This window comes from Haemaphysalis longicornis, unplaced genomic scaffold (genome assembly GCF_048455015.1).
Source record: "Haemaphysalis longicornis isolate Haplotype H1 unplaced genomic scaffold, Haemaphysalis longicornis Haplotype H1 scaffold_1, whole genome shotgun sequence".
Classification (NCBI taxonomy): Eukaryota; Metazoa; Arthropoda; class Arachnida; order Ixodida; family Ixodidae; genus Haemaphysalis; species Haemaphysalis longicornis.
This window is the reverse complement of record NW_027526203.1, coordinates 478092058-478116930: the sequence shown is the minus strand read 5'-3', so window position 1 is coordinate 478116930 and position 24873 is coordinate 478092058. Positions and strand designations below refer to the sequence as shown.

General features: G+C 48.7%; 1 protein-coding gene and 1 pseudogene across 1 annotated transcript; one reads left to right on the top strand and one right to left on the bottom strand.

Annotated features, from left to right (window-relative positions):
• The first annotated feature begins 12214 nt into the window (after positions 1 to 12214).
• On the top strand, positions 12215 to 14080 carry LOC144162768 (uncharacterized; annotated as a pseudogene).
• LOC144156306 (uncharacterized) lies at positions 13196 to 16282 on the bottom strand. The gene is made up of 4 exons (XM_077688282.1): positions 16147 to 16282; positions 15703 to 15866; positions 15222 to 15543; positions 13196 to 15167 (listed from the first exon to the last, which is right to left on the bottom strand). The coding sequence occupies exons 1-4, from the start codon at positions 16260 to 16262 to the stop codon at positions 14471 to 14473; spliced, it is 1299 nt and encodes a 432-aa protein (XP_077544408.1). The 5' UTR covers positions 16263 to 16282; the 3' UTR covers positions 13196 to 14470.
• Between the last annotated feature and the right edge of the window lie 8591 nt (positions 16283 to 24873).

Sequence of the window (24873 nt, the reverse complement as noted above, 5' to 3'; positions counted from 1 at the left end):
GTCCAAGTTAGTCAGCAGTTTATTCGTGACTCCATCCGGGCCAGGCGCCGATTTGGTCCGGAGATTCGTTAGTGCAGCTCGAATTTCAGCCTCCGTTAGAGGCCTGTCGAGTTCGGAGTTTTCAGGACCAGTGTATTCTGGCAACGGCTCTGGGTCTCCCTCTTTAATGTAGAGGTCCTTAATAGTTTTCAAAAGTTGCTGCTCATCACCGCCATATGTATGTAGGAGAGCTAGCAGGTAATTTCGCTGTACCGTTTTACCTCCGTTTGGGTCTAGGAGGCTTCTTAACGTATTCCACGTGCTGATTTTCCTCATTTGGCAGTCCATGCGGTCGCATACAGTATGCCATTGCTGATTCGTGAGATAGTTAGCGTGTGCTTCAATTTCCCGATTCAGTCTTGCTAATCTCCTGCGAAGGGGGCGATTCAGTTTTTGCTTGTGGAGCCGCGCCTGGATGCTGGCTTTAGCCTCCCACATGTGTAGAAGTCTGGAGTCAGCCTGCCATAAGTCTGCCTCTTCGGGTATAATGTGTGTGGCCAGGTCAACATGGCTTTGTAGCTCCGAAATCCACTCATCCAAGTCTTCGATCGCTGCCCCATCTGGTTCTACATTTGCTTCTCGTAATTCCCGGAATGTGTCCCACTTGGTAATCATATGCCGTCTGCCCATTGATTTAGCTGGTCCGGTCTGGATAATTGTTTCGACTATGTAATGATCACTTCCGAGGTTTCTACGCGTGTTGTTCCAGATGGCCTCCTTGATATTTTTTGTGAAAGTGAGGTCCGGGGTGGTGTCCCTTGTGACGCTGTTACCCACCCTTGTGGGGTATGTAGGGTCAGTGAGCAGGGTCAATCTAAATGACTGCGCATCTTCCCGTAATATTCTTCCTTTCTTGACCTCTCTGGGGTATCCCCACGCCGGGTGTGGGGAATTAAAGTCACCAAGGAGAACCACAGGTTGACGTCTGGCTAGGTCCATAGTTTTTCTGAGAAGCTTGGAGAAGGAGTGCGTCAATTACTAGGGCTGCTATACACATTTAAAACAAAGAGACTACCTCCGCCTTGTTTCCGCCCAGAAATAATTTCAGTTAACACATTTTCTGGTTCCTCGATGTCCGTTGAATGCTGGATGACAGGGATATTTCTTCGAATGAGGGTTGTAACTCCCATACGTTTTTTCCTGTGCGCCAACGAGGGGGAGGAACTGAATGGGCTAAAGCCCGGAAGCTTCGCCTGGCCATTAGTTTCTTGAAGGGCTATAACATCAGGATTGTTAGGTGTGAGCATGTTGATGTATTGTTGCAAATTTCCTCGTTTGTTTTTGAAACCTCGGCAGTTCCATTGCCAAATTCGATATGTTTTATTGCGGTTCTGCTCCATGACGGTCGCCAGTAGACTCAGATTTCTTGGGTTCTTCCGCTACAACATTAAGGGGACGCATGTACATTTTTGTTGTCCTTTGTGGGCCGGCGTTGGATGTAGTCTGTTGCATACGTGTGATGGTGTCTTCTATGGCGACAAATTTGGCGCTCCAGGCTTCTTGATGCTTAGTGAAGGTGTCGGCTAAGGCCGTAACCATGCTGCCAATTTTGTTGATTTGGCCTACAAGGTTATTTTCCAGATTCAAGAGGTCTTGCTGTTGGGCGGTGCCCTGAGGAATATCAGCGGCTTTCCTTTTAATCGGAGGAGAGGTGTTTTCGGAGGCGCACACGATGTTGGCAGTTGGTGGAGTGGGGGTGAGGGAAGTTAAATTAGTTGCAGTTGTCTGGTTACGCTTCAGCATAGCAATTTCAGCTTTGAGCTGCCTGTTTTCCTTTAGAACCAATTCGAGGGTTTGTTGAATGCGAGTGATTTCCTCGCCTGCAAGGGGTGGGGTATCATTTTTCTTCGTACTTGTTTCTTTGTGTGCGGTGTTACCCTGAGAGGCCGCCGTTGCCCAACTCACCTTAGCGTCGAGGCTGCCTTCCATCTTGTTCTTCTGAGATGCCGAGCGTGAGGCGCTGCGTTGTTGTCGTCCCCTTCTTCTGGACTGGGAGCGTGAGCGTCGTCCAGCTCCCTCCATGTTGTGCGGGGTTGCCAACGGCGGGAAGGCTTCTGAGTGCTCTGTCTCTTTTTGTCCTCTGGTTTCTTGGACTCCACTGCCGCGTCGTTGATGCTGGAGGCCTTGTTGCTGTCGGAGCCATTCGCGCTGCCTCAACACGTAAGGTGTCTTGTAGCGCTGTTTGCACTTTTTGTCCCCTGTAGGATGTCCTTTCCCACACAAGGCACACTTCACCACACACTCGTGTTCCTCCATGGGATTTGCAAGACCACATGCGCCGCAGAAGGACTTGTCTGGGTACGGGCAGACGTCCATGCGATGTCCGACTTTGCCGCACGCTGCGCACACTTCGTGTTTCTTTTTGTGCAGGAAACACCGGTATTCTGCTCCGCGGTAGTAGACAAAGTAGGGCACTTTTGTACCCGCAAATGCTATAATCACTGAGTTCGTTTTCCCCATTCTTCTGGCGTGCAACGCTGTGGGGTTCCTCGAGTAGATTAGGCTTCTCGCTATGTCTTCTGCCGAGTCGTAGCTTGGTACGTTATGGATGACTCCTTTCACTGAATCCTCGGGTGACGTGGTATAAGCCACAGCAGCGTAGTGTGCTTCTCCTATTTTTAACTCGGAGATCTTTGCATATTTTTCCGCTCGAGCGAGCGCCGGCGTACTCACGATTAGGATGTTTTGTTCAGGATTGGAGCGTAGGATGTCTTCAGAGGCTTGGGCCAATGTGAAGCCCGCAGACTGCAGAATGCTGTCGCGCAGCTGAGCGTCGCTCACCTGTGTGACATTCAGGCCCTCTCGAGGACGAATGGCGACTTTATGTCGTCCTTGGGTAGGCGAGGGTACTTGGGGCGGTGCTGCGGAGGTTGTTTCCTCATGCGTTCACGTGACTGGTGTGATGATGAGCCTGGCTCCTGGACCGAGACATCTGCCAGGCGCTTGGCGTCCTGCTTGAGTTGCGCCAGGGCGCGACCGAACTTTCGCCGATGGCTGGGGAGCCATCCGTTGTCGTCTTCGTATTCTTGTGCCGAGATAGTCTCGCCTTCAACCATGGTAATCATTCGCACTGCTGTTAAGGTGGCTAGAATTCTAGCCACCTTAATTCTAGAATTCTAGTCTAGAATTCTAGCCACCTTACTGCTGTTCCCGCAGCGTATGCGGCGCTCCCCTGGGCAGGCGCTGGGCTTTTCGCCTCGCCCGAGAGCACACTCCCGCTGGGTGACGTCATCACCGCGAGATGATGCCTCGCCGCAGCCACCACTAGGCTTATCGCCGTGGGCAGCGCGGCCGGGGCTGCGTTCGGCGATTAAACGGCAGCAGATGGATGGATTTTCATGCGGGTGGTCCCCTCAGGTGGATCTCGACCTTAGGAAGCTTGACCGATGATCAGGAACAGGTGAAACAAAGGATTGTCGGCGCTAGCGCAGGAAAATCACAGAGCTCATGCGAAGGATGACAGCTCCGTTCGGCCCCCTAGCACGTGCCTCCAAGTTTTAGATAAATGGTCGCATCACTATACTTAATAGTTCCTGGTTGGCTGTATAACTTTACAGAAGGGCAGAAATGTCAGTTTAGCAGAAGCAATGCATTGACTTGTTATAATAGCGCAAATAGAGATAATTGGTCGAACGAGATTACAAAAAAAATTAAAAGAAACAAAATATATAAAAGTGAACATACGAGATCAAAAATAGGCACTTTATGTACACCCCCCCCCCCCCCAAAGTGAAGACGCAAAAAAAAAGCCCAGAAAGGAACTAACGGTACATGAAAAGAAAAATCATAAGAACGGACCAAGCACTTAACACCAAGCATTTGTGCGAAATGTGTTATTGGCTCAGTTAACACACTCAATTGTTATATTTAACGCAAATGGAAATAATGGGCCGAACAAAATAAGACGGAAAAATAAAAAATTATATACAAGTAAACTTGCAAAATCTACCATACGTTTACCCTCTAAACCAAGACAACAATAAAAAAACTCATCAAAACAACGACGGAAACACGAATAAAAATTCTGAAAACTTACCGTAGAGTGCCGTGTATTTGCACAAAAATGCGGAATCGGCGGACGTAACACATTTAATTGTTATAATAACGTAGATAGCGATAATTATTCGCAGGGAATGTAAAAAAACACGCATGTAGAAACCTTAAACACCTATATATAAACGAAGAGAACTAATGAAATCAAATTTTTTTACCTTATATGCCACCATCACGAAGCGACGACAAAATTAAAACAAGTCTTTTTTATCTTATAAGCCGCCCTCACGAACCGACGACAAGAATGAAACAATTCTTTACAAGATGACGAAAACACGGATAAAAAATTGTGAAAAGCACCATCCCCTCACTGCGCCTTGCGTCGGCGAAAATCATGATGCATAATTGGCGAAGTTGAGGCCCTTGATCGCAATGTTAGTGCAAGGGAACATTTCTCCGGTTTCTTCAGGAATGCGGACTTTGTATACCTAACTAACGTTTGGGTTTGGACTTTTCTTACTCTCTTCATTTAAGCGCTGTATCACTGTTTTATGTTTTGTAGGTATTTTTAGTTTTGTTATGCTTATTAGCAAATTCTGCAAAACAAATATACATTATTGGCGGAAAGAAACAAATCAAAACTTTAAAACAATAAGATAGCTCAACTTAATTTGCTACTCTAATCAGGCTACGAAAAAGCTCATCATGAATACAAGTGGCGTAAGAATCGTGTGCATTACTATACAATTCTCTGAATGTTTGCACATCTGTCAACATTTCAATAATAATCTATGCTGAGTAAAACATGAACACGCTTCACTTTAATTATGGCGCTGTGCATGAACTGTGCCAACGGTGTCAAAATTGTGCCGATCACTGTGAGCTGTCATCGGTCGAATACGCCGTCCTTCTGCCCCCGTTCTTGGGATGCATATTGAACTTAGTGGTCCTGACTTTCACACTTTATCTCCTTCAGCGCTCCACGGGAGACGATTCCGAGTGCACGCGTAGTCGTACTGCAGTAAGGATGTGTTTGTTTATTTATTTATTTATTTATTTATTTAGATCACTACAGTCGCCCAAAGGGCATTATTGTAGGAGATACAAAGAAGAATGTGTACAGTCCGAAAAGGGACTCATCAATCTCACGCTAAGGCAACAAATATAGAAGCATAAAAATATAGACATTTATTAAAAGATCACAGTCAAGAGTGTTGCTCTACAGCAAAGGAAAGTCGAAGACAAAGGAAAAAAATTAGGAAAGGAAAGAAGCTTGGAAAAAGCGAAGGAAGAGAAAAAAACGGGCACCGTATGAAACCAATCAAACGGGTAATAAAAATATTGTAATAAGCAGCACTGCGCAGTAGTAATAAAATGTACAAAAAACGAATAGAAAACAGGAACAAATTCACGGCAATTGATGTAATGCTGCGTTGTGTGTGTTACAACGTTATCTAGCTGCTACAACATCTCGTCACTAAAAGTTCTGCCCTGGCGAGTTTTTCAGATTTATTTTTAAAGAAGAAAGATAGAGAGAAGAAAGAACAAATTCAAGGAGAAAAGGCAGTAAATAACAAATAATCCGCACACAGGAACAGAATGCAGTTTTACGCGCCCTGACTGCGCTTTCTTTTACCTCTCCCTTTCCTCCGTTTTCGGTTTTGCTCCGCAGAACAGAGGGGCTGCTCCGCTCACTGAAACTAGCCTCACAAACTAAAACTAAAACTCACAAAAAAAAAGAACGTCGCCGTAGTCCTCCTTCCCCTTGACCGGAAGCCTTCCACTTCCAAGTTCACAAAGGCCGCGCCCAACCGAAAGGCCCCCGCGGGGAGAGGGGCCAACAGTTTCAACGGTGGTTCTGGCACGGGTAAAGTCGCACGCAGGGGAAAGGAAAGAGGGAATTTCCCCGCGTGGCAAGTGACACGCGGGGGAATCGGCACAGTGATTTCGGAACGGGAGGATAGCCCGCGGGAGGCGCGTGCTACAACCCCAGCTTCATTCGGCCGAGCAGGACACCCCGCTGGTGGTGCGTGCTGGTGGAGAGCGTGCCATTTCTTGTGGTGTGTGCTGGCATCGCGGCCTCTTCGGCTAGCTCGCTGCGGCCAGGGACGCCGACAACCAAGCGCAGAAGTGCCCTTCGTCTCCAAGAATGCGGGCACCTTGAGTGGCCGTGCTGCCCATGGGCCGCCTTCTGCATCCCTCCCGCCCCCCTTTAGCCGGGCAGAAGCTCGGGCCGCTGCTCTTCTGGCGGGATGCCGTTAATCAGGGGAAACCCGGACCCCCCTTCCTCCCGCAGCGCTTATGGTCAAAAGATCCAAAGAGTCAAAAGGTCCAAAGAGTCAAAAGATCCAATAATCACGTGACAGCCGAGTCAAAAGATCCAACGGGTCAAAAGGTCCGATGTGGGTCAAAAGGTCCAAAGAGTCAGAAGATCCAATGAGTCAAAAGGTCCAAAGCGAGTCAAAAGATCCAAGAAGTCAGGAGATCCAAGGGGTCAAAAGGTCCAAACGGCCTCCGCCCATTATCTGCGCGCCTCAAAAACTCTGCGTTGAGAGACTCGATGCTGAGTGTGGCTCCCCGATGCCACGACCACGAACGCTGACTGCGGGAAAGAACTTTTCACCCCTTATTCTCCTCAAATGCCGAACAATGCGGGAACCTCCGTGAATATTATTTCTACCCTGTGTAGTATGTGCATTCTTTCTATCCCGGTGTATTAGTGTAATATCATTACGGGTACGTAATGTAATGTAATTAAGTGTACCTAGTGTATTATAATTAACCATACGTTGTGTAATATAAGTAACAGCTGTGTTAATGTAACAAAGTGTACGTAGTGCAACCTTAGTTGACCTAGTGTGCATAGCGTAACATTAGCTCCCTCACCAAGTCAGTACAGTAGACATGTTTCTAGTGTACAGTTCTTGTTTCCCACCTTGTTCATAGTGTGTATGTACATCTTAAAGGAGCCATGAAGAGAAAACACAAGTTTGGTTCATTCGAAAGATTGCCTCGTTAGAACCATAACGACACCACTTATAACGCAAACTTCGCTCAAATAAGCTACATAATTAGGAAAAACGGGAATGGTCATGCGACCCACCAGCTCATTTCCCGCAACAGAACCTATGCCGTCACATGGGCTAAGCTCTGCGATTGGCGGAGGCCGGCAAAAGCAAACGCATGTTAGGCAGGGCTTACAGTTTGCATAACGAGCTAAATGCCCGTGAAACATACTGCACATTCTTTTTATGACAAAGAACGGTGGAGTAAACGGTTGAAGTTCCGAACGAACACGCAAGCGTGTGCGCCAATGCGTACGAAACAACCGCCTGGCCGAGCTCGACATCTCGCCGTCGCGCAGACGAATTTTCGGGTTCGAGGCGCTCTGACCTTGGAGGAAAAATGCCGTAAACACCGCGCATTGACGCTCGTATCTTTCTGGTCGAAGCAGAGAGCTCGCGCGAACGGCTTTCCATACACGACACCGGCCAACTGGCATAAGCGATACTGCTACTGAAGTTGAACTATTATTAACCGTAATAAAAATACGGCACATACGTACCAGTCTGTATTCGTCCGTGGCGACGGCGCTGACGAGGCAGCGGTGCCGACGGCAGGGCGTTCGTCTGTTGTGGCTATCGCGGAATGGTCGCTTTCCCGTCCACCGCGTATCCCACAACTCTTGCCGCTCGTGCACTTAGAAGCGTTGAGCGTTCAAGTGGTGTGAGGTTGTTAAATGCAAGCCCGAGCACCTCGGCGAGAGTTTTGTTCTCCGGATCAGGCGATTCCATGACTAGGGCTGCGGGTGCACTAGGTTTTACTAGCATTTTTAAAATGGCCGCCGTCTCGGTCGACTCCCGCGTGTGGGTGCTATATGGAGTCGACATACTAAGTATCTGTTTCATGGACCGGCCCGTGTGACACCATTGCTCACGTCACCAAATGTGCAATTTTAGCGGGAGATTTAAAATTTTGGCTTAAATTGCCTTATTTCTCAGTGAATAAAGCATCATTTGCTTCCGGGAAAGCGCTTGGGGTACTATGAAACACCTAATCTTTCGAATAAAACAAACTTTTGTTTTCTCTTCATGGCTCCTTTAAGTACGTGTAGCGTGCGTTGTGAATCTGCAGTGTTTGTTTAAGGGCTGGAGTAGAGGCTGGTGGGCACTAGCTTTGTTTTGAAGAAATTGTGGTTTTTTGGCACAGCAACCTTTCGGTTATAGCTTTGTTTTACTTACATTAAGATTGTTCTTTTTGGAATGGGTACCTGATGGCCGGCTTTCCGACCGTCAGGGGGGCATTTAAGGAGAGAGGGATGTGGGGGCCAAGCCCCTCCAATCGGGGCGAGGAGGCGATAGCGACGTCCTCCTCCTTGGTGGGGCGAGGGCGATCCTCGTGCGCCTCCCTCCTCTCCCTGCGAGGCGGCGGGGGATGCGCGCAGGAGACTCCCTGGGGAGACCGCCCTTGGGACGCGCAGCGATCGCACGGTACGTAAATGCCTTTCGGCCACTTCTGGCCGTTTCCTGCATTGGCCGTTGTTTCCCACTTCCGCGGGTCACGGCACCCACCGTGTCGCTTTGCGCATGCCTTGATTTGCGTCAGTGCGTTTATCCAGGATGTCCGGCGAGTCTCCGCGGGCGTATTCCACTCCTTGTTGGATTGCCCCCGCGTCCGCGCTGTGACGGCTTGCGCCGTCTGAGGTCAGCGGACGAGCGCCGATGCCGCCCGGTCGAGTCCAGTGGCTTGAAATGTGTAGCGGCCCCAGAGGGCCCCTTCCCCTATGCCAGCGAGCGTTGCGGCCGGCCAACGCCGGCGGACGCAAACTGCTGCCCGACTACTAGCTGGGCACACGCTGACGGGTGTACGCCCCAGGGGCTAGGTGCGTAGTGCAATGTAGTGTTTGTATCGTGGTTGTCCGCGTAATAAACCCCTGTACTATGGAAGGTATCGCTTCCCTGTGAAGTGACAGAAAACGTACACGCCCGGCGAGAGTCGTGGCTCGCTCTCGAACCCGTTGTGGGCAGAGTCTCTCGGCAAGGCAGTTCGGTGCTGCGCGAGAGCGGTGAGAATAACGACGGCGCGTTATTTTATTCTATTCTATTCCTTAATGGCAAGGATTAAGGATAGGATGATGCCCGCACTTACAACACATTAATTCGATCGCTCCTTGAGTACGCCTGAGTGGTCTGGGAACCGCACACAAAAAAAGGATATTGGCAAACTCGAGCAAATTCAAAGGCAAGCTGTTCATTTCATCTATAACCGCTATCAAAGACATGATTCGCTTACCACACTCATGCAGAACAACAAAAATCCAACGCCGGAATCTCGGAGAAGAAGCAATCGACTAAAATTTCTCGCCGATCTTTGGAACCGCAAACTGCGACTTGACCAATCATTATACCTTGCCCCTCTTTCCTCCCGGCCTACGAGGCAATACCACCCTTTTAAAATCACCCCCTTGTTCGCCCGCACAAACGCCTATATATATTCATTTTTCCCGCGAACAATATCTGAATGGAACAATCTCCCTGCCACAGTCTTTACTTCGCGGAATCTGTATGCATCACTTGAGCAGCTTTTTCATGTGTAGTAATATTGTCTGTCATTTTTGTTGATGTTTCTTAGAGATTGTATAATTACTTTTGGCTGATATAATATGTAATCGCTTTCCCACTCCTGCTTGGGCCTAATCCTGGCCTGCAGTATTGTCTAAATAAATAAAAAGTAAAGTATTTAGACTTGTCTGTTCAGTTTAACAGAGGCCACACTTGTTGGATGTACGCCCCACGGTCTGTTAAGCCACTGCTGCATTGTTCGTCTGGTCGTCCAAAGCTAGTGAAGAATGCCATCACTTTATCATGTTTGCGTTCTGCTGTCACAAAGTCATGTGTTCATAAAATGGGAAATAGCTTCGAAGGCCAAGTGGTAAAGTTCAGGCTGGCCGGATTCCCGGAATCCCTGTTAAGTTGGACATGTGGAAAACTCGTGAAATTGTTTAGGCTTGGAAATAAGAATGTCGATGTAGAAGTTGACGCCAGTAGACAAAGAAATGTTGCTGTCATTCCCTACCTTCATGAGATTACGCATAGGCTCAAGAAAGTCGGGTTGCGGTATGGTGTGCAGGGGCCGAATTCTCTAAAAAACGGGCGTCGTTTTGAAACGACGGGGCAGCGCCATGCAAATGCATGTGTTCTGGGGTTGGGGCCGTCGCTTTGGGGCGACCCGCAGGGGCAATCACCGCAGAAAAGCGCTGTGGCAAGGGCGCGAAGCGACACCCACTGCCCCCCCGTCGCTTCACTTGTCGCTTCGCGCCCTTGCCACGGCGCTTTTCTGCGGTGATTGCCCCTGCGGGTCGCCCCAAAGCGACGGCCCCAACCCCAGAACACATGCATTTGCATGGCGCTGCCCCGTCGTTGCAAAACGACGCCCGTTTTTTAGAGAATTCGGCCCCAGGTCGCTATAACAGCCCGCAATAAGCTTCGTTCTGTTTGCGCCAGAGTAGATAAACGGGCGAAGCGTAGGTCTGATAAACAAGTGGTAGGCTGTGGCGTTAAGCATGCGAACTGCTATGTTTCTTGCGCAATGGGAGTTGTTTATAGCATTCCCTGTCATGTGGGCCAAACGGGCCGATGCATAAATGTACGCTTACGTGAGCATCATTTATCGTTCAATGCACGGAGCAAGATAAACAGGAGCGCCGACTTCGCTCTCGCGGAGTACAATGTAGATGGCGCAGCGCTGGCGTTCCCCGTGCGCCGGCGGGCGCGTTGGCGGAACGCATTCATTCCGTCGGCTTTTGTCGTCTGCTTCGGCGAGCGACGATAGTTTTGGGCACGAGTGCTCTGGGCCTGCTTGGGCGCCGCATCGCGTTCATTGCGCGCCTCTTTCGCACGGCTTGATTAACTTGTTCGACAGCACCTTCTGGGTAAGCCGGACCCGAAGGAATTGAGTGGTCGTACGGCAAAGATACGTTAAGGATTGGTTTGCATGGCGGGAAAGGAAAATGTAGAGTACATATAGACATATGGCTGCTATACAAACACTACCTTTAGCGCAGTGCATGCCCTAAATGTGACTCCGTTTTGTAAATTTGTGAATACCAATTCGGCTGTGTTTTAACAGGTTTTACAAAAGGCGAAAGGAGCAACTGGTTCTGATCAGTAGCGATTATATAAGTTCCCTCAGCTTTCTCGCAGTTTTCCAACTTACTAAACTAACTAGTTTAAATTTGCTTTAATAGGAATTACTAAGCTCACATGCCGAATTGTTTCGGTGTCTGCGCTTGTGTAGGGCGGTGGTGTAGCCCCGAGCTATCACACCAGGATGGCTAAGTTCCGCTGTCTTGTTTCGAGTTGCCGCACGTTTTATTTTTCTTCACTTCTTGAACTACATAGAACCGTATGCATTGCACTATGCGCACTACATACCACCCTAAATTATACTGCACTGCGCTCTTGAGAACTGCATGGAAGTAGTGGAAGGCAGCTTGCTTCTTACTGTAGAACGCACGAAACACACTGTGCTATTTGAAAAATGATAATGGGGAATAAGTGTGTTTGAAGCAAATACTAATTTCCAAATTACCTTAAGTATATGTATTGCGTGAAGAGCTATTACTACGAACGTTACTCTTAATATACACAGAGTATTGCCATTTCATCAATTCAGACTAGTTGTTAAAAGTGCCGAAACCACAACCGCGGCAGGGGCACGAGTACGGGCGCGTGAATAAATCTTGCCATATCACGGCGCCACGTAGTGCCAGTATGTCCGGCGATTTTCCGACACATCACTTCTCACCTTCCCCGCCCTCTCCAAACATCCAAACACTTGCAACCACCCGGCTGTTTGTCCAGCTGTTATTACGACATGCAGATACAAGTGCCTGACTTCAGTCGGTGTCACGTATGGATCGCAGAAGATGTTATGGGCTTGCATTTTTTGTTGTTTCTTAAGGTCTACTGGTAATTACCTATTATACGAGGTATTCAATCAACGTCATCAGCACGGGCCGTGCGCATCGTCCGGAGCTGCCGGCATATCGTTGGTCGTCAAGAGAGCGAGAGAGACGCGCGGGCGGCGTGGGTGCTCGGGTGCACTCCGCATTTTGTGTCTCCGCCACACGTTGCGAGCGTGCACGTTTCTGTGGTTGTACGGACGTTTGTGCTCGGGAAAAATGCGCTTGAGCGAGTACGGCCGCCGACTGAAGCAGCCGGAGAAATCGGCTTACATGCGGAAAGTGCAGCTGTGCGGTGATATCGATCCTTTCGACTTGGGCAGTGACGAGGTGCAGCAAGACATAAGCGTGCTTCCTCGTGTCGATATAGCTGATATCAGTGACTATCTTGTCTACGCCACAAACTTCGTGACAAAGGAGCACTTAAAGGCTATGAAGGGACTCGAAGCGCACAACTATGTCACCAGCGGATGGGTTCAGCAGCCGTTCACGAGAGCCCTCGCCGACGGACGCATCGTTGTGATTGGCAAGGCAAGTACAATTTCATTGCAGCCGGCACATGCCGTACGCATCTGTTATTTAATGACTCCACTTTGCGCGAAGCGCAACCTGCGCATGCTATTTCCGTGTGTCCCTAGATAATGCGCGTTTTATCTATCTGCATCCTCACCCCCTTTATGTGACGTGGCCCAAAACTTCCGTTGCTTGTACAAGTTTTGTTTTGTACCCTAAGATTCTTTTCTGCCTGCTCCTGTAACGCAGGTGCGGCACTCCCAGTCACTCAACGTAAAGCCGCTGAACCCCTGGCTTCTCATCAAAGAAGATGGCGAGGTGCAGACTGCACACTGCGACTGCATGGCGGGTTTAGGGGAAGCCTGCTCTCATATTTCGGCTGTATTGTTTTACGTTGAAGCAGTTGTCAGGAGAAGGGATTTGCAAGTTGGCACTGACCGAGAGAACAGTTGGCTACCTCCACACGTGCGCTTTTTGGAAGGGAAGCCAGCTTCACAAGTTGACTTTTCATCATCAGAAATGAAACAAAGACTTCAAATGGGTGAACAGAGACTACGTAAACAGCAGAAGAGGCAGAATGTTGAGGCCGCAACAGCAGATGAATGGTCGGCTTTTCTCTCAGCTTGGCACGCAAGTGGGAGTAGGCCTGCAATGCTATCCCTGGAAGCAGATTACGCAGACGACTTCATACCAGTTGCCATGAAGTTCCCCAGTGCCATGCTGAGCAACATGCAACAAGATGAGGTACCTGCCACGTGGAACGCTGTAGCAGACTACTGCAACCAGGCCGCCAACAACATTTCAGTTGAACCAGAGGTACAGTGCTTCAACAACTTTTTATTTCAACTTCATTACATATCTGCTGCATGCTTTTGCTGAACAGCAGTGTGAAGCAAGGTTGAGAAGCTCAGTTAGAATGCTACTGCACAATGTAATACATTTTCACGTTTATTTACAGGTTGCTCTGCTGGTGGAGGAGACCACAAGAGAACAAGCGAAGTGTGGAAAATGGTTTTCATTTAGGGCTGGCCGAATAACTGCATCAAATGCAAAGGCAGTGTCGCGAACCTCTACAACTAACCCTTCAAAATCGCTCATTGTAAGAATCTGCTATCCTGAGGAAAATCAGTTCTGGTCTCCAGAAACCGCATGGGGAAAGCAGCACGAGAAGCATACAAGTTGGCATCACGAACCATCCACACAAATTTTCAGTGTAGAGAGTCTGGCTTGCACATTTCAGTGGACCACCCATTCCTTGCGGCCTCTCCCGATGGCGCAGTAAGTTGCACATGTTGTGGCGACGGAGTGTTGGAGATAAAATGCCCTTACAATGGCCGCGAAGGACCAACCAGGCAACTTGCTGCTGCAAAGTCCTCCTGCATCACACTTGTGGATGGGAAGTTGGAACTCAAGACAGACCACGCGTATTATCAAGTACAAATGCAAATGCTGGTTTGCGAGGCGTCGTACTGCGATTTTGTACTGTGGACACTTGAAGACTTCGTCAACCTTCGAGTATACAAAGATTCTCCAAGAACATGGTTGAACGCTGTGAAAGGTACTTTCGACTAGTCGCACTGCCCGAACTGTGTTTTCTATACTGGACCAACACACAAGACAAGGAAAAACAAGAACACCCAGCAAGCACACCCAGCACCCAGCCAGATGAGAACACCCAGCCAAGTGAAGACGACGAGTTGTACTGCTTGTGCGAAGGGCCAGAGTCGGGCAAAATGATTATGTGTGATAGCAAAACTTGCAAACGCACATGGTTCCATTACAAGTGTGTCAACATAAAAAGAGCACCAAAAAAAAGTGGTACTGCCCAGAGTGCATGGAAGCAGGCAAAAAGGCGTAAAAGTAGAAAATGGTTCATTCACATGCAGGAGCTCAACCTTGAAATAAACAAGAATGTTAGAAAGAACGTTGGCATCTCTAGTGTTCACTTATGCATGCTTCAGTTTACCCTGATGGCACTAGCGAGTTGTTCATGTTGCACAGTGCAGCACATACAAAGACAATTTTGTCCAACAGGGTGGGTCCATCCTCTTCACTAGCTAGAACTTCAACAGGCAGCGTGTACTTCAGTATTCTATACTTATTGCGCAGAAGTCCTATCACTCTGTCTACGTGTATTCTGACATTAGCCAGCTTGCGAGTTTTTCCAACCTCATGGGCCGAAAGCTGCGGCTTCCCTTTGGTGAATGCTGGAATGACAAGTTTAGCACAGTGAAGGCCAACTTCATCAGCGATGGTTAAGCCGCGGTCTGCCAGAACTAAATCACCAGGCAGGAGGTTGTCCAGCACACCGCAACGCTCCGTGATAACTTTGTCGCTTGTGCGACCACACCACCCTTGTGAAATGAATGCCACCACGCCTTGTGGTGCAATGCCAATCAGGTACTTGAGCGTGTTGTGGTGTTTGTATGCTGACCAGGTCTGTGCACGTGGGAGAAAAGATGAAGACCTCTCAACAAACACTTCAAAACAATCTAGGATGACTGCCACGTGTGTGCCGAATGACTTTCGGAAAGCCATGGGCATGGTTGCTCTTAAAACATGGCGCTCTGGCCACCTGATTGCCATGGACAGGCGCACGTAGGCCACGTCAAGCCACTTGTTTACGATTCTGGACACTGTGGGTTGCGAGACCAAGAACCTGCAACGGTAACCGCGGATTAGTAAGCAACCTGTGAAATAAAACAACAATTACCTGTAGGCTATGTCTTGAAGGGGCAAGTTCAGCCGTAGTCTCATGAGGAATATTACCATCTCTTGGAACTTCGTAAGGCAGTTACGACTTGTGTGCGACACACTCGGCTCCAACAACTGGAAAAGGGCAAGCACAAGGGCAAAGTTGGGAAGGCCGGTGTAAAACTGAGCCATATCCTCATGCTCTTCCATTGCTTCCTGTGTCAAAGTGTGCACTGCGAGCTTCTTCCTGGTGTCGCAAAGCTCAGAAAGTAGTCTGATGTTTTCTTCCTCAAGGCGGGTAATGTCCTCCATTGTCATCTCTGTCTGTGTGCTGACAGTTCCTAGAAGGAAGAAAATAAAAAAGTTGAAGTAATGACGTGCTCAAAATTTCTTTTTCCTAAATCTCATCGACAAGATAACTTATCGCACTCATGGCATGTTCTCCAGGCGGCAGGCTACTTTTCATGTGACTTAGTTGTACACATTTCTGCATGACGTACCACTGGCACAGCAGCTCTGCGTCGAGGCATCCCTTGCCAAAGCCTCCTCTGCCACCACCTCTTGTGTTGTACCTTCAGGTTCATCAGTAGTTTCCTGTCGCTTGGCTACAGCGGCTTCTGTTGACTCTCCTTGCTTTCTTGAACGTTCCAGCTTTCTCCTGTGCCTGTAAGTTTTTTTGTTATCCTTGGAATGCTAGCAGAAATTATGAGCACTAAAAACATAGAACAGGACTGTGACCGCGCAAATGTAATCTGTAATCGCCCCCAGTCATAATGTATCCAGGTGGTACCAGCTCATCTCATCTGAAAAGCTAGTTCGACGAACCCCGACTACGATTTCATCACAAAATATTTCCGCTCGGGAGCGAAAAACACTGCAGTAGAAACGGCCCCAACATTTCTGATGAAAACTAAGCTGGTGGCCGTAACGAAAACAAACCTTACCGCGAGGCTGAAGCGTCACCGTTCGTTTCCGCTCCGTGCCCGAGGTGCAGGGAAGGCGCCCAATCTGGGTCGGACTCGGCCAGCATGTACGCCGGACGGCCTGCAAATGAATTCATTTAACGACGGCTACGTTAAACATGTTACTGTGGCGAGAGATAACGCGGTGTCGCAGTCTTAGCGTGACACACGCGCGCGCACACGTCCCAAACCGGACGCGTTTTCCTACACACACACGTCGAGAACAGTGAGTGATACACGCTGCTAGTGGCAGTGATGTTCACTCTAAGATGGGAGAAGAAAAGCAGTAAGATTGCGTAGTGTTGCAAGTCAAGGTGGATTACAATGCACTTGCCTGAAACGAAGTGTTTCCCGCACACTTTGTAGTGTGTTGCGCTCGGGTTCACGTCCTTGCGACTGATCCGCCGCAACCATTCTGCCCTCCTTCGAGCGGTGACTTCTTCCGTCCTCTTGCACTGGTTCTTCACAACCCGGGGTAAGGCGAAAAATCCAACTGAGGCAGCGGTTTCATCCCCCGGCTTCTTTTTGGAATGGTTGCTGCATCCGAACACAGCGCAGTTCACCATAGTCGTACGGCGACACGACGCCGCAAGCAGCGGCCGTAATGACGGCACAAAATGATACAACACCCACGTGTGACACCAATCTGATGTAATAACAACTGAAATTATCAGTAATCACAATCACACAGTCTGAATCCAAAACAATACCGATACCGCACGTCGCAATCGAGCTGTCGTCGCCAATGCGGCAGCAGGAGGGCAGTACGGGGCGACCCGGGCCACCAACCGACCGACAGGAGAATCGGCGAGACCGGCGACCAACGACATGGCGGATGAGCGGTGAGACGGGTGGCGCCATCTCGGAGCGGAGGTTCAATGAATAGCTCCTATTACTTAAGGGCCATAAAAAAGTAATATTGCTAGCTAGAAGTTCATGTAAGAAATGCGTGATAAAGTCCTCATATTCGGGCTGAAGAAATGCCTACCAAACGTGGTAACATCTCGTGAGCTAGTCCTTTTTTTGCTGTTTTTTAGACGACCACGAGGCGAAAGCGTCCTCGTAGGTAAGCTGCCATACAAGACACTTAACCAGATTTAATCGTAACTATATCAGCGGAAAATAGAGTTTTAGCTGACCGTTTTTGACGCTCCGCTATGCTCCCGACGTGCCGCTCAGCACAACCGGAGCGTCAGCAGCCGAATGGCTTTTAGCTAAGCGATAACCCTATCTCCCTCGACGTAGAATGATTCGCGTGACTGGTCGTTTCGCGCGCGCGTGAAAACTGAAACTTCATTCTAAAGGAAAGAAGAATTTGTATTTGGTCGCCCAAACAAAGCAAAATACCGTGTTTCTTGGCCTCATTTAACCTTTTTTTGTATAATATAGTCGCTGACATGGTATAATTTTTCTAAATAACAATAAACAAGCCGATAAACTTTGGAATAGCCAAGCCAAGGCTGTCTTTCTCGGCGCTGCATAGAAGCAGCCCCGCGCTTCGGTCGACGTTTCTCGCTTCCGTTCTAAAGATCTTTGAGGTGTGTGGCACCATTGCCTATTCGGAAGCGCTTTCGCGGCTTCGTCGGTCGTGTTTCAACTGAAGAAACGAAGTTCGCCGGAGCGCGCTCGCATTGCGGGGGCAGCCATGTTAAAATTCCGCCCGGTAGCGTAAGCTGCCGCGACGGTCCGCTAAGAGACCCCGGTTAGCGGAGCGGTGCCCCGCTCCGGTATCGCCGGTAGCGCGCTAGCGTGCCACGCATGCGCCTTGGCGCTCCCGCTTGCTATCGGAGCGGAGCGGACCGTCAGAAACGGTCAGCTAAAACTCTCTATTCTTATATATGTTCGCATTTTGGGGAGCTCACGGAAAAAAATGCTGTCGTTTTTTATGTCGGTATGTGTTTTGCCACCTTCTTCTTCTCCCGGGCGAGTTTCCTTACAGCATTGTTTTGTTGTCGGCAAAACTGCCTCATTCGCATGCCGACGTAATAGTGGAGAATGCCCGCTAGTAGCATTTCTTTATGTTCTTCACACGGAAAAGTCAGTTTGTGAGTCAGAAGGACATGGTCTAAAGTCTCTTCGTAAACATTTGGAGCGAGCGAGCGAAGCAACTTTATTGAAAATGCTTGCAGAACGATTAGCCCTCCCATGTAAAGAAGGCGTCACCGTGACGCAGCCATGACGTCTTCCCGGCTGTTGGCGCCTCTACTCCGGCCGCGGCCTCACTACCCTTTGGTCGACTGCGCCTGCCCCTGTTTTGGGGTGGAAGATGCGTGAGAAACGAAGTAGTTCTCTGCTGAACGAAGGAGTGTACAAATGAATGTTAGGGAAGGTTAGGAAGCCTCGTGACTTGGCGTGAACGAGCTCCGGAATCTTTCCATGCTGGGGCACTTCTGTATTTCCCAGCGCGTTTGTGCATACAGTGCAGGTGGCCTTTTGCCGAAATCTACGGGCTACAAACCCAGCCACAAAATACACGATGCAATCTTTGACGGCTGGGTCGGCACAACTGGAGGGTAAAATGTCTTCACATTCCTAAAGGTCAGTGGAAATGAGACCCTTCATTTTTTCGGCAAGCTTACCACCTTTGCTCTCGTGTTTCTGCTTGGGCAAAAATACTTCTTTGATGTCCTCCACCGTAAGGCACGGCTTTTCCTCGCTTTCGGTTACTTGGCAGTTTCCAAATTTTGGTGGTCTTATGAGCTTGTACACAGACAGGTGGTGGTAAACCTGGAGGAAGGTAGGCATAGTGGGGTGGTCATTTTGGCAGCCAGCTTGCCTAACTGTTCCGAAAAAGCGCTCGATCGGGTCCTGGTTCATTTTTGACGCAAGTACATACCTGAAGCCACAAGTTGAAAGCAAATACTCACAAAGCGCTATGGTAGAGCTAAGCGTGACCCGTAGGCCTTCACTCGTGCTCCTCGTCAAAAACATTTCCTTGGTTATTTCTCCTCTTTGCAGTTCGCTCTCCAAGGAATCCAGAAACTGCAAAGTATTTCGCAGAACACCGATGTCCTTTCCATTCGTTCGAACTCCTTCGCGCGGTATCTTTCTGTTTAGGGCATCAAACATATCGTTCATCATTTTTGTGAATTTTATGGTTCCATCGTAATGGAGGAGCGTCTTAACGCCCCTCCCTTTGTAGTACTTCAGCGCGTCAGCTACTGAATTGCTAAAAAGCTGTGTGGCGTATCTTACTCTCATTTTTTCGGTCTGGCTTGGACAGATGTGAGACCATGTGAGCTTCGGACACGTCTTTAGTGCTCCACGGGGGCCCTCGTCTGCTGTATAAAGTGCCACGTAATGCTCCAACTCTATAGTATCTCCAAAAGCTTTCAGAACTTTGCTTTTGCAAATGCGATTTCGGATGCATTTCATTAGGTGCACATGAGGTGCGTCTGAAAGGACAAAAACTCTCCTCTCTGGACACACAGGGTTCTCAAACGTATGTCGCAGGTTGCCCAGTTTTCCAGAGACACCAAGGTGGTTCCACAAAGAGCGATTAGTAGCCGCGCCATCGCAAACCAGGCCATCCACAAAAACACCCGCCGCTTCAAGTAAGGAGAGTGCCTGAAGGACGAGTTTTGCGAGCTCGACACCTAAAAAAGAAAACAAGACATTCACAGTAATTGCGTTGCAGCAGGCAAGTGTATTCAAATTGAAATTATTTGCGCCTTTTAACAGATGTAATTATTGACAAAAATGGCATTTGCGTGATGTTACAAAGGATATTTTTTTCACATAGTGGCTTTTATTACAAAGCGTAATCCCGTTTTATGACGTACTCATTTTTTTACCTAGTTTTGTGCTTCTGCGTACGGGCAGAGTTGTGTGGCCCACGTGGTGCGTCCCGTAGACAGAGGTTAGAGGGAATTTAAATTATACGCTTGCACATTACCTAGTAGTAGCTGCCACCCTTATTCGACTACGGTCACAGTCATCGTCATCATCATCACCCCCCCCCTTCCAACGCCGTATGTTTCTGGGGGGGGGGGGCTATTTTTCCGACCAGTATATTATTACGGTAAGGTCTCGGCTACCACTGGAGCCACTTGATTCGAACGCACTTACTTCAGGAGAGACTTCTGTAGACTGGCCACATACCTTTAGTTGGCCCCTTTGAAGCGAAGACGCCAACAGGCTGCGCGTAACTGTCGGCAAAAGGCACGAACAGAAATACCAAACCGTGATCGGCAAGTTGGGGGCCGTCTTTCTTGTTGCCTTCAACCTGGCCGATTTAGGTCATTGTCCCCGCATTTACTTCTCTCCCTTGCCGTACCTATGTGCAACGAATAAGACATGTTTAAGGGTTATATACGCGTCCACCAGTATACAACGTCACACAAATTGTCGCTTGTTGTCGGTGCTGTTAGCAAACCATGGCTTTTAAATTGACCTGAACTTAAAGGTGGACGTGGTACGCAATTAATGTACCCGTCGCGGTGGGTCAGTGGCTAAGGCATTGTGCAGCTGAACACAAGGACGGGGGTTCAATTGCCGGCCGCAGCGGCCACTCTTCTGTAGGCGAAAAGGAAAAAAATGTCCGTGTGTACGAGATTTCTGTGCACGTTAAACATCCCCAGGTGGTCAAAATTAATCCGGAGCCCTCCACTACGGCGCGCCTCGTCGCCTGCGTTGCGTCGGCGCGTTGAACTCTACAATCAACGTAATTACTGTATTCAAAAACACTTTCTCACTGTTTTAGGCAATTTCAAGCTTCATTTCTGTTTCTTTGTTTAGAAACTTTAGAAACTACACCTTCATTAGTGAAATTGAACGTAAGTCTAAAATGCGACTACGTCTCTCACCTGAATTTCGTCAAATACAAGCATCCCATGCCTTTGGATGTCCGTCTTTCTGGCCATTTTTCGTTTGAATGCTCCCTAAAACGTTTCGTCAAATCCGGACTCAGTTGTGACCATAGAAATGTATCTACGGACTGTGGATACGGCTGGCAGCGGCAGAAGCTTGCTTTCCCTGAGAAAAGAGTACGACGCAGGGCTCCGGATGTGCAGCATCATGCACATTGTCAGGAAATTCGAGGAGTAACAATGTCCTTTCGGCGAGGCACATTTGCTCATCTGTATACACTCTCGGACAACAAGACGCTGAGCTTCAGGCAGGTGTGCGAGAACTGAATGAAATTGTTCTTGTTTCATTTTGATCAATGCTTCCTGCGAACGCTGGAGCTCACGTTCGAGTAGCGCCTGCCGGTTGCGCAGCGAAGACATTCTCTTGGACAGAATTGTTCGGGTCCTCCGGAAAAGCTGCAGTTTTGCTTTCTTCGCTGGGGAAAGAGGTAGTCTAACTCTGTCAGTTTGCTTCCTCTTGCGTTGCCGCGTTGCATGACGGTACAGAGTGTTTTTGAGGCTGGTGCAATTAGCGCATTGCTGGGACCCATAAACATCACATTTACTGTGCCTCCATGCTCCAAGAGGATCCACGAAGGCGCATTCTGGCCGGACATTTGGGTAGGATGCATGTTTTGGTCCACCTCTGCACATGGGAATGTTATCGATGGTTTGAATAAGACTCGCAACATCTTGAATGGTGGCTGGCTTCCCAGCAGTCTCCAGCAGGTCTCCCAAACTGGTTTTCAGAATAAACGCTTCAAGAGGCTGGTCTCAGTGATCTCCGCATACAGTCACGTGCTTAGTGACAACAGGACTGGTTCCATCGCTTGCGACGTTAACCTCGCAGTAGATGATGCGGTCTCCTTCAAACGTGTCCACCTGGACAAAATTATAAAAGTTGTGTAATGTGGAGAGCTGTATTACACAATAAAAATTATCAGGCGATCACAGAAAGACAGAATGTAGCGCGGTTTTAGCATTCCTATAGCGGCAGCTGTATAGCGGTGGTCAAACTCACAGTATACATGTGATTTTCAAGGTTATGTTGTCACAAGATACTCATGCTTAAATAAGTCGAGATGCATGCGTCCGTTTACCCTTAACAAAATCCTCCCAAAACGGTTTCATCTCATTACTACATTTATCAGCCATACGACAAATTATTCCTTGTTCCCACGACCCTCTCATACTGTACAGCAATGAAGACAAATTAGGAGACAAAATAATGCCAAAACCAAAGACAGCCACGTTGTTAGTGAATATCACTATATTCAACGTATGTCCGTGCCCTCCCTTTGAACACACACACGCACACTCGCACACACTCGCACACGCGCGCGCGCATATATACACACATGCACACACAGGCACACGTACACACCCGCTCACGCACGCACATACACAGACAGGCAGACGCACGCAAAAGCGCACGTATGCACACACGCACCAGCACATGCACACGTATTTGCCTTCTACATAGATTACGGCGCCTAATGCCTAAGACCCCACCCTTCGTTGCCTGCAATGTGAAGTCATACGGGCAACACGACAGAAACAATCCAGTTTGAAATGCAGCACACTTTAGAGCGCAGGAGAAGCCAATCTTAAACAAAAAAAAAGACAAAACTGCGGCGCAATCTTGCAGTCTGCACGGATCATATAACCATCACCTGCTCGTTGCCCAATATTGTATCAGAAGGGCGGAACCGAGAAGAGCCTACAATTCCTCACCTTGTGATAGTTCCACCGGGGCGGGAGACTGACATCTTCAGGATGCTGAAGAAGATGTTCCGCCACGCTACTCCAGTCTGAGCTGCATCCATATGCAGAGACAGAACAGCTGGTCCCGGGTGCATCTGGGATTTCAGTGTGGCGAGTAGTGCCCTCACATCCGGTTTTCTCGCACTGGTTTGGCTTCGTACTCTCGGCGAATATTTCACTTTCAAATCCCGTTGCTTGAACATTCATCGGACTTGCCCACGAGAGAGTTGACACGGACGGCGAAACACGGCCTTCAGGTGGGTGCGAGAGAGCGGCTGCTGATGTTGGATTTTGTCCTTCTGGTGATTCCGAATGAATGCACTGTGGTTTACAGCATTCAAATATACTTGGTACAGCACCCTTTCGCAGCCTCTGAACTTTTGGTTCGTTCAGCAACACGTTGACCTTGTACTCGCTGTAATACCTGCCAGATATGAGGTGCGGCGCGAAGTGCCTTGCACATATTTTGTCACTTTTTCTGAGCTCCCTCTTCTTACTTGGGATGCACTGGCTCCACTGGTGAAACAAGGCTTGGTCTTTCGCCGCCTTGAAGACAGGACATTTTTCTTTTCCCTTGGAGTGCCCAGATTTGCAGCCAGTCACGAAGCACGCCATAGTTGTGTGGTCGCTACACGAGAAAGTAATTACCATAGTCAATTTTATAGTCACAATGCCACTATAATAAGGCCGAGTACTTGGTCAAGCACTACAGTGAAACATCAAAAACTCACCTTTTGAATTCAAAAATTCAAGTTCGTCGCGATACTGGCGCGGAAGCTGGATCTTTCCATCTTGAGTTACCCGTGCTTCGAGGTCCAAAACAGTCTGTGCCTAGAACATGGACCGACGCTCACACGCTCATCCGAAAAGAACAGAAACGCGATAACATCACCTGCGACTGCCCGCGACGTAGCAATCTGCTCAAGATCAAGGCCCTGACAGTGCGGTCTTAGGATAAGCCTTCATTTCGCAATACTTGAATTCGTGCGGAAGCTATATCTCTGTGGTGATGACTCGCTGAAAGAAAAGGTTTAACGAGCCGGTTGTTTTGCTGGTCAGCCGCTTACCAAAAAAAAAAAAAAAAAAGAAACGCCGGGAACCCTGGTAGGTCCAAAATTGCAGCCATACAAATCGCAGCATTTTATTTAGAGTCGGGGGCGTTATCGACGAGATAACAGGACCGTCGAGCGACAGTGAACATTGGGTGGTAAGTTACAACATGAGTTACAATGAAGGTTGCATTTGATAGGGTCGCCTTATCACGCTGACAGTGTTTTTGTATACTTTATACGACAGGGCAGCCGTCCAATTCAGTCATTGGAACAGAAATGTGCATCATTGCCGTTTGCCGATAGAGATTCCGGGCGACCCTTGTAAGCGTTGTTTGTGCGCAGAAGCAGCATAAATAATTAAGCACGCGGCCTTAGAGCGGGCTAACAACAGAGGGTACTTTTGTGCTGCATCGATTTGTCGTAAGCAGAATCGCGCTGGATTGTATGTTGTGGCGTTCCATATTACTCTTGCTCATTCTTTGGTGCTTCTGCAGTCGTCGTCGTTCAATTGCGTCTTACATCTGCTGGTTTAGTACATTATTTTTAGCGGGTCTTCATAATGTCAGAATAAACGTTCCCCGATAGGGAATAAGCGATCGCCATGTATGCAGTGGCGTGCGATTACTGCGCCGGCTATTGCGGCCGCACACCGGTGTTTAAATTCCGCGCGTACACGCATTCCTCCTGCATAGTAGGACAGGCATAAGACAGACGTCGCTGCGCAAGAAAAGACGCCTCTGGGGAGAGCGAAGAAGGGAAGAGCCATGTACAGAGGCACAGCGACGAGAGGGCGAACGAAGGAGGAAGAGAGCAAAGGGAAATCTGGGCGGCCGGCGGCGCGTGGACATTATCGGCCCGAGCAAATGATTTTTTCTGGGCCACAGTCGGCGCTCCTCTTTATATCTTGCTCCGTGGTTGAATGGTCCCGCCAGTTCTCATTTGTCATCACACTGTACCGAATGTGGCTGCTCACCGAATTTACAAAGCACTGAAATTTTGTCAAAACATGGACGGCAGATCACACGTGAAGTTGTAGAAGCTTTCCA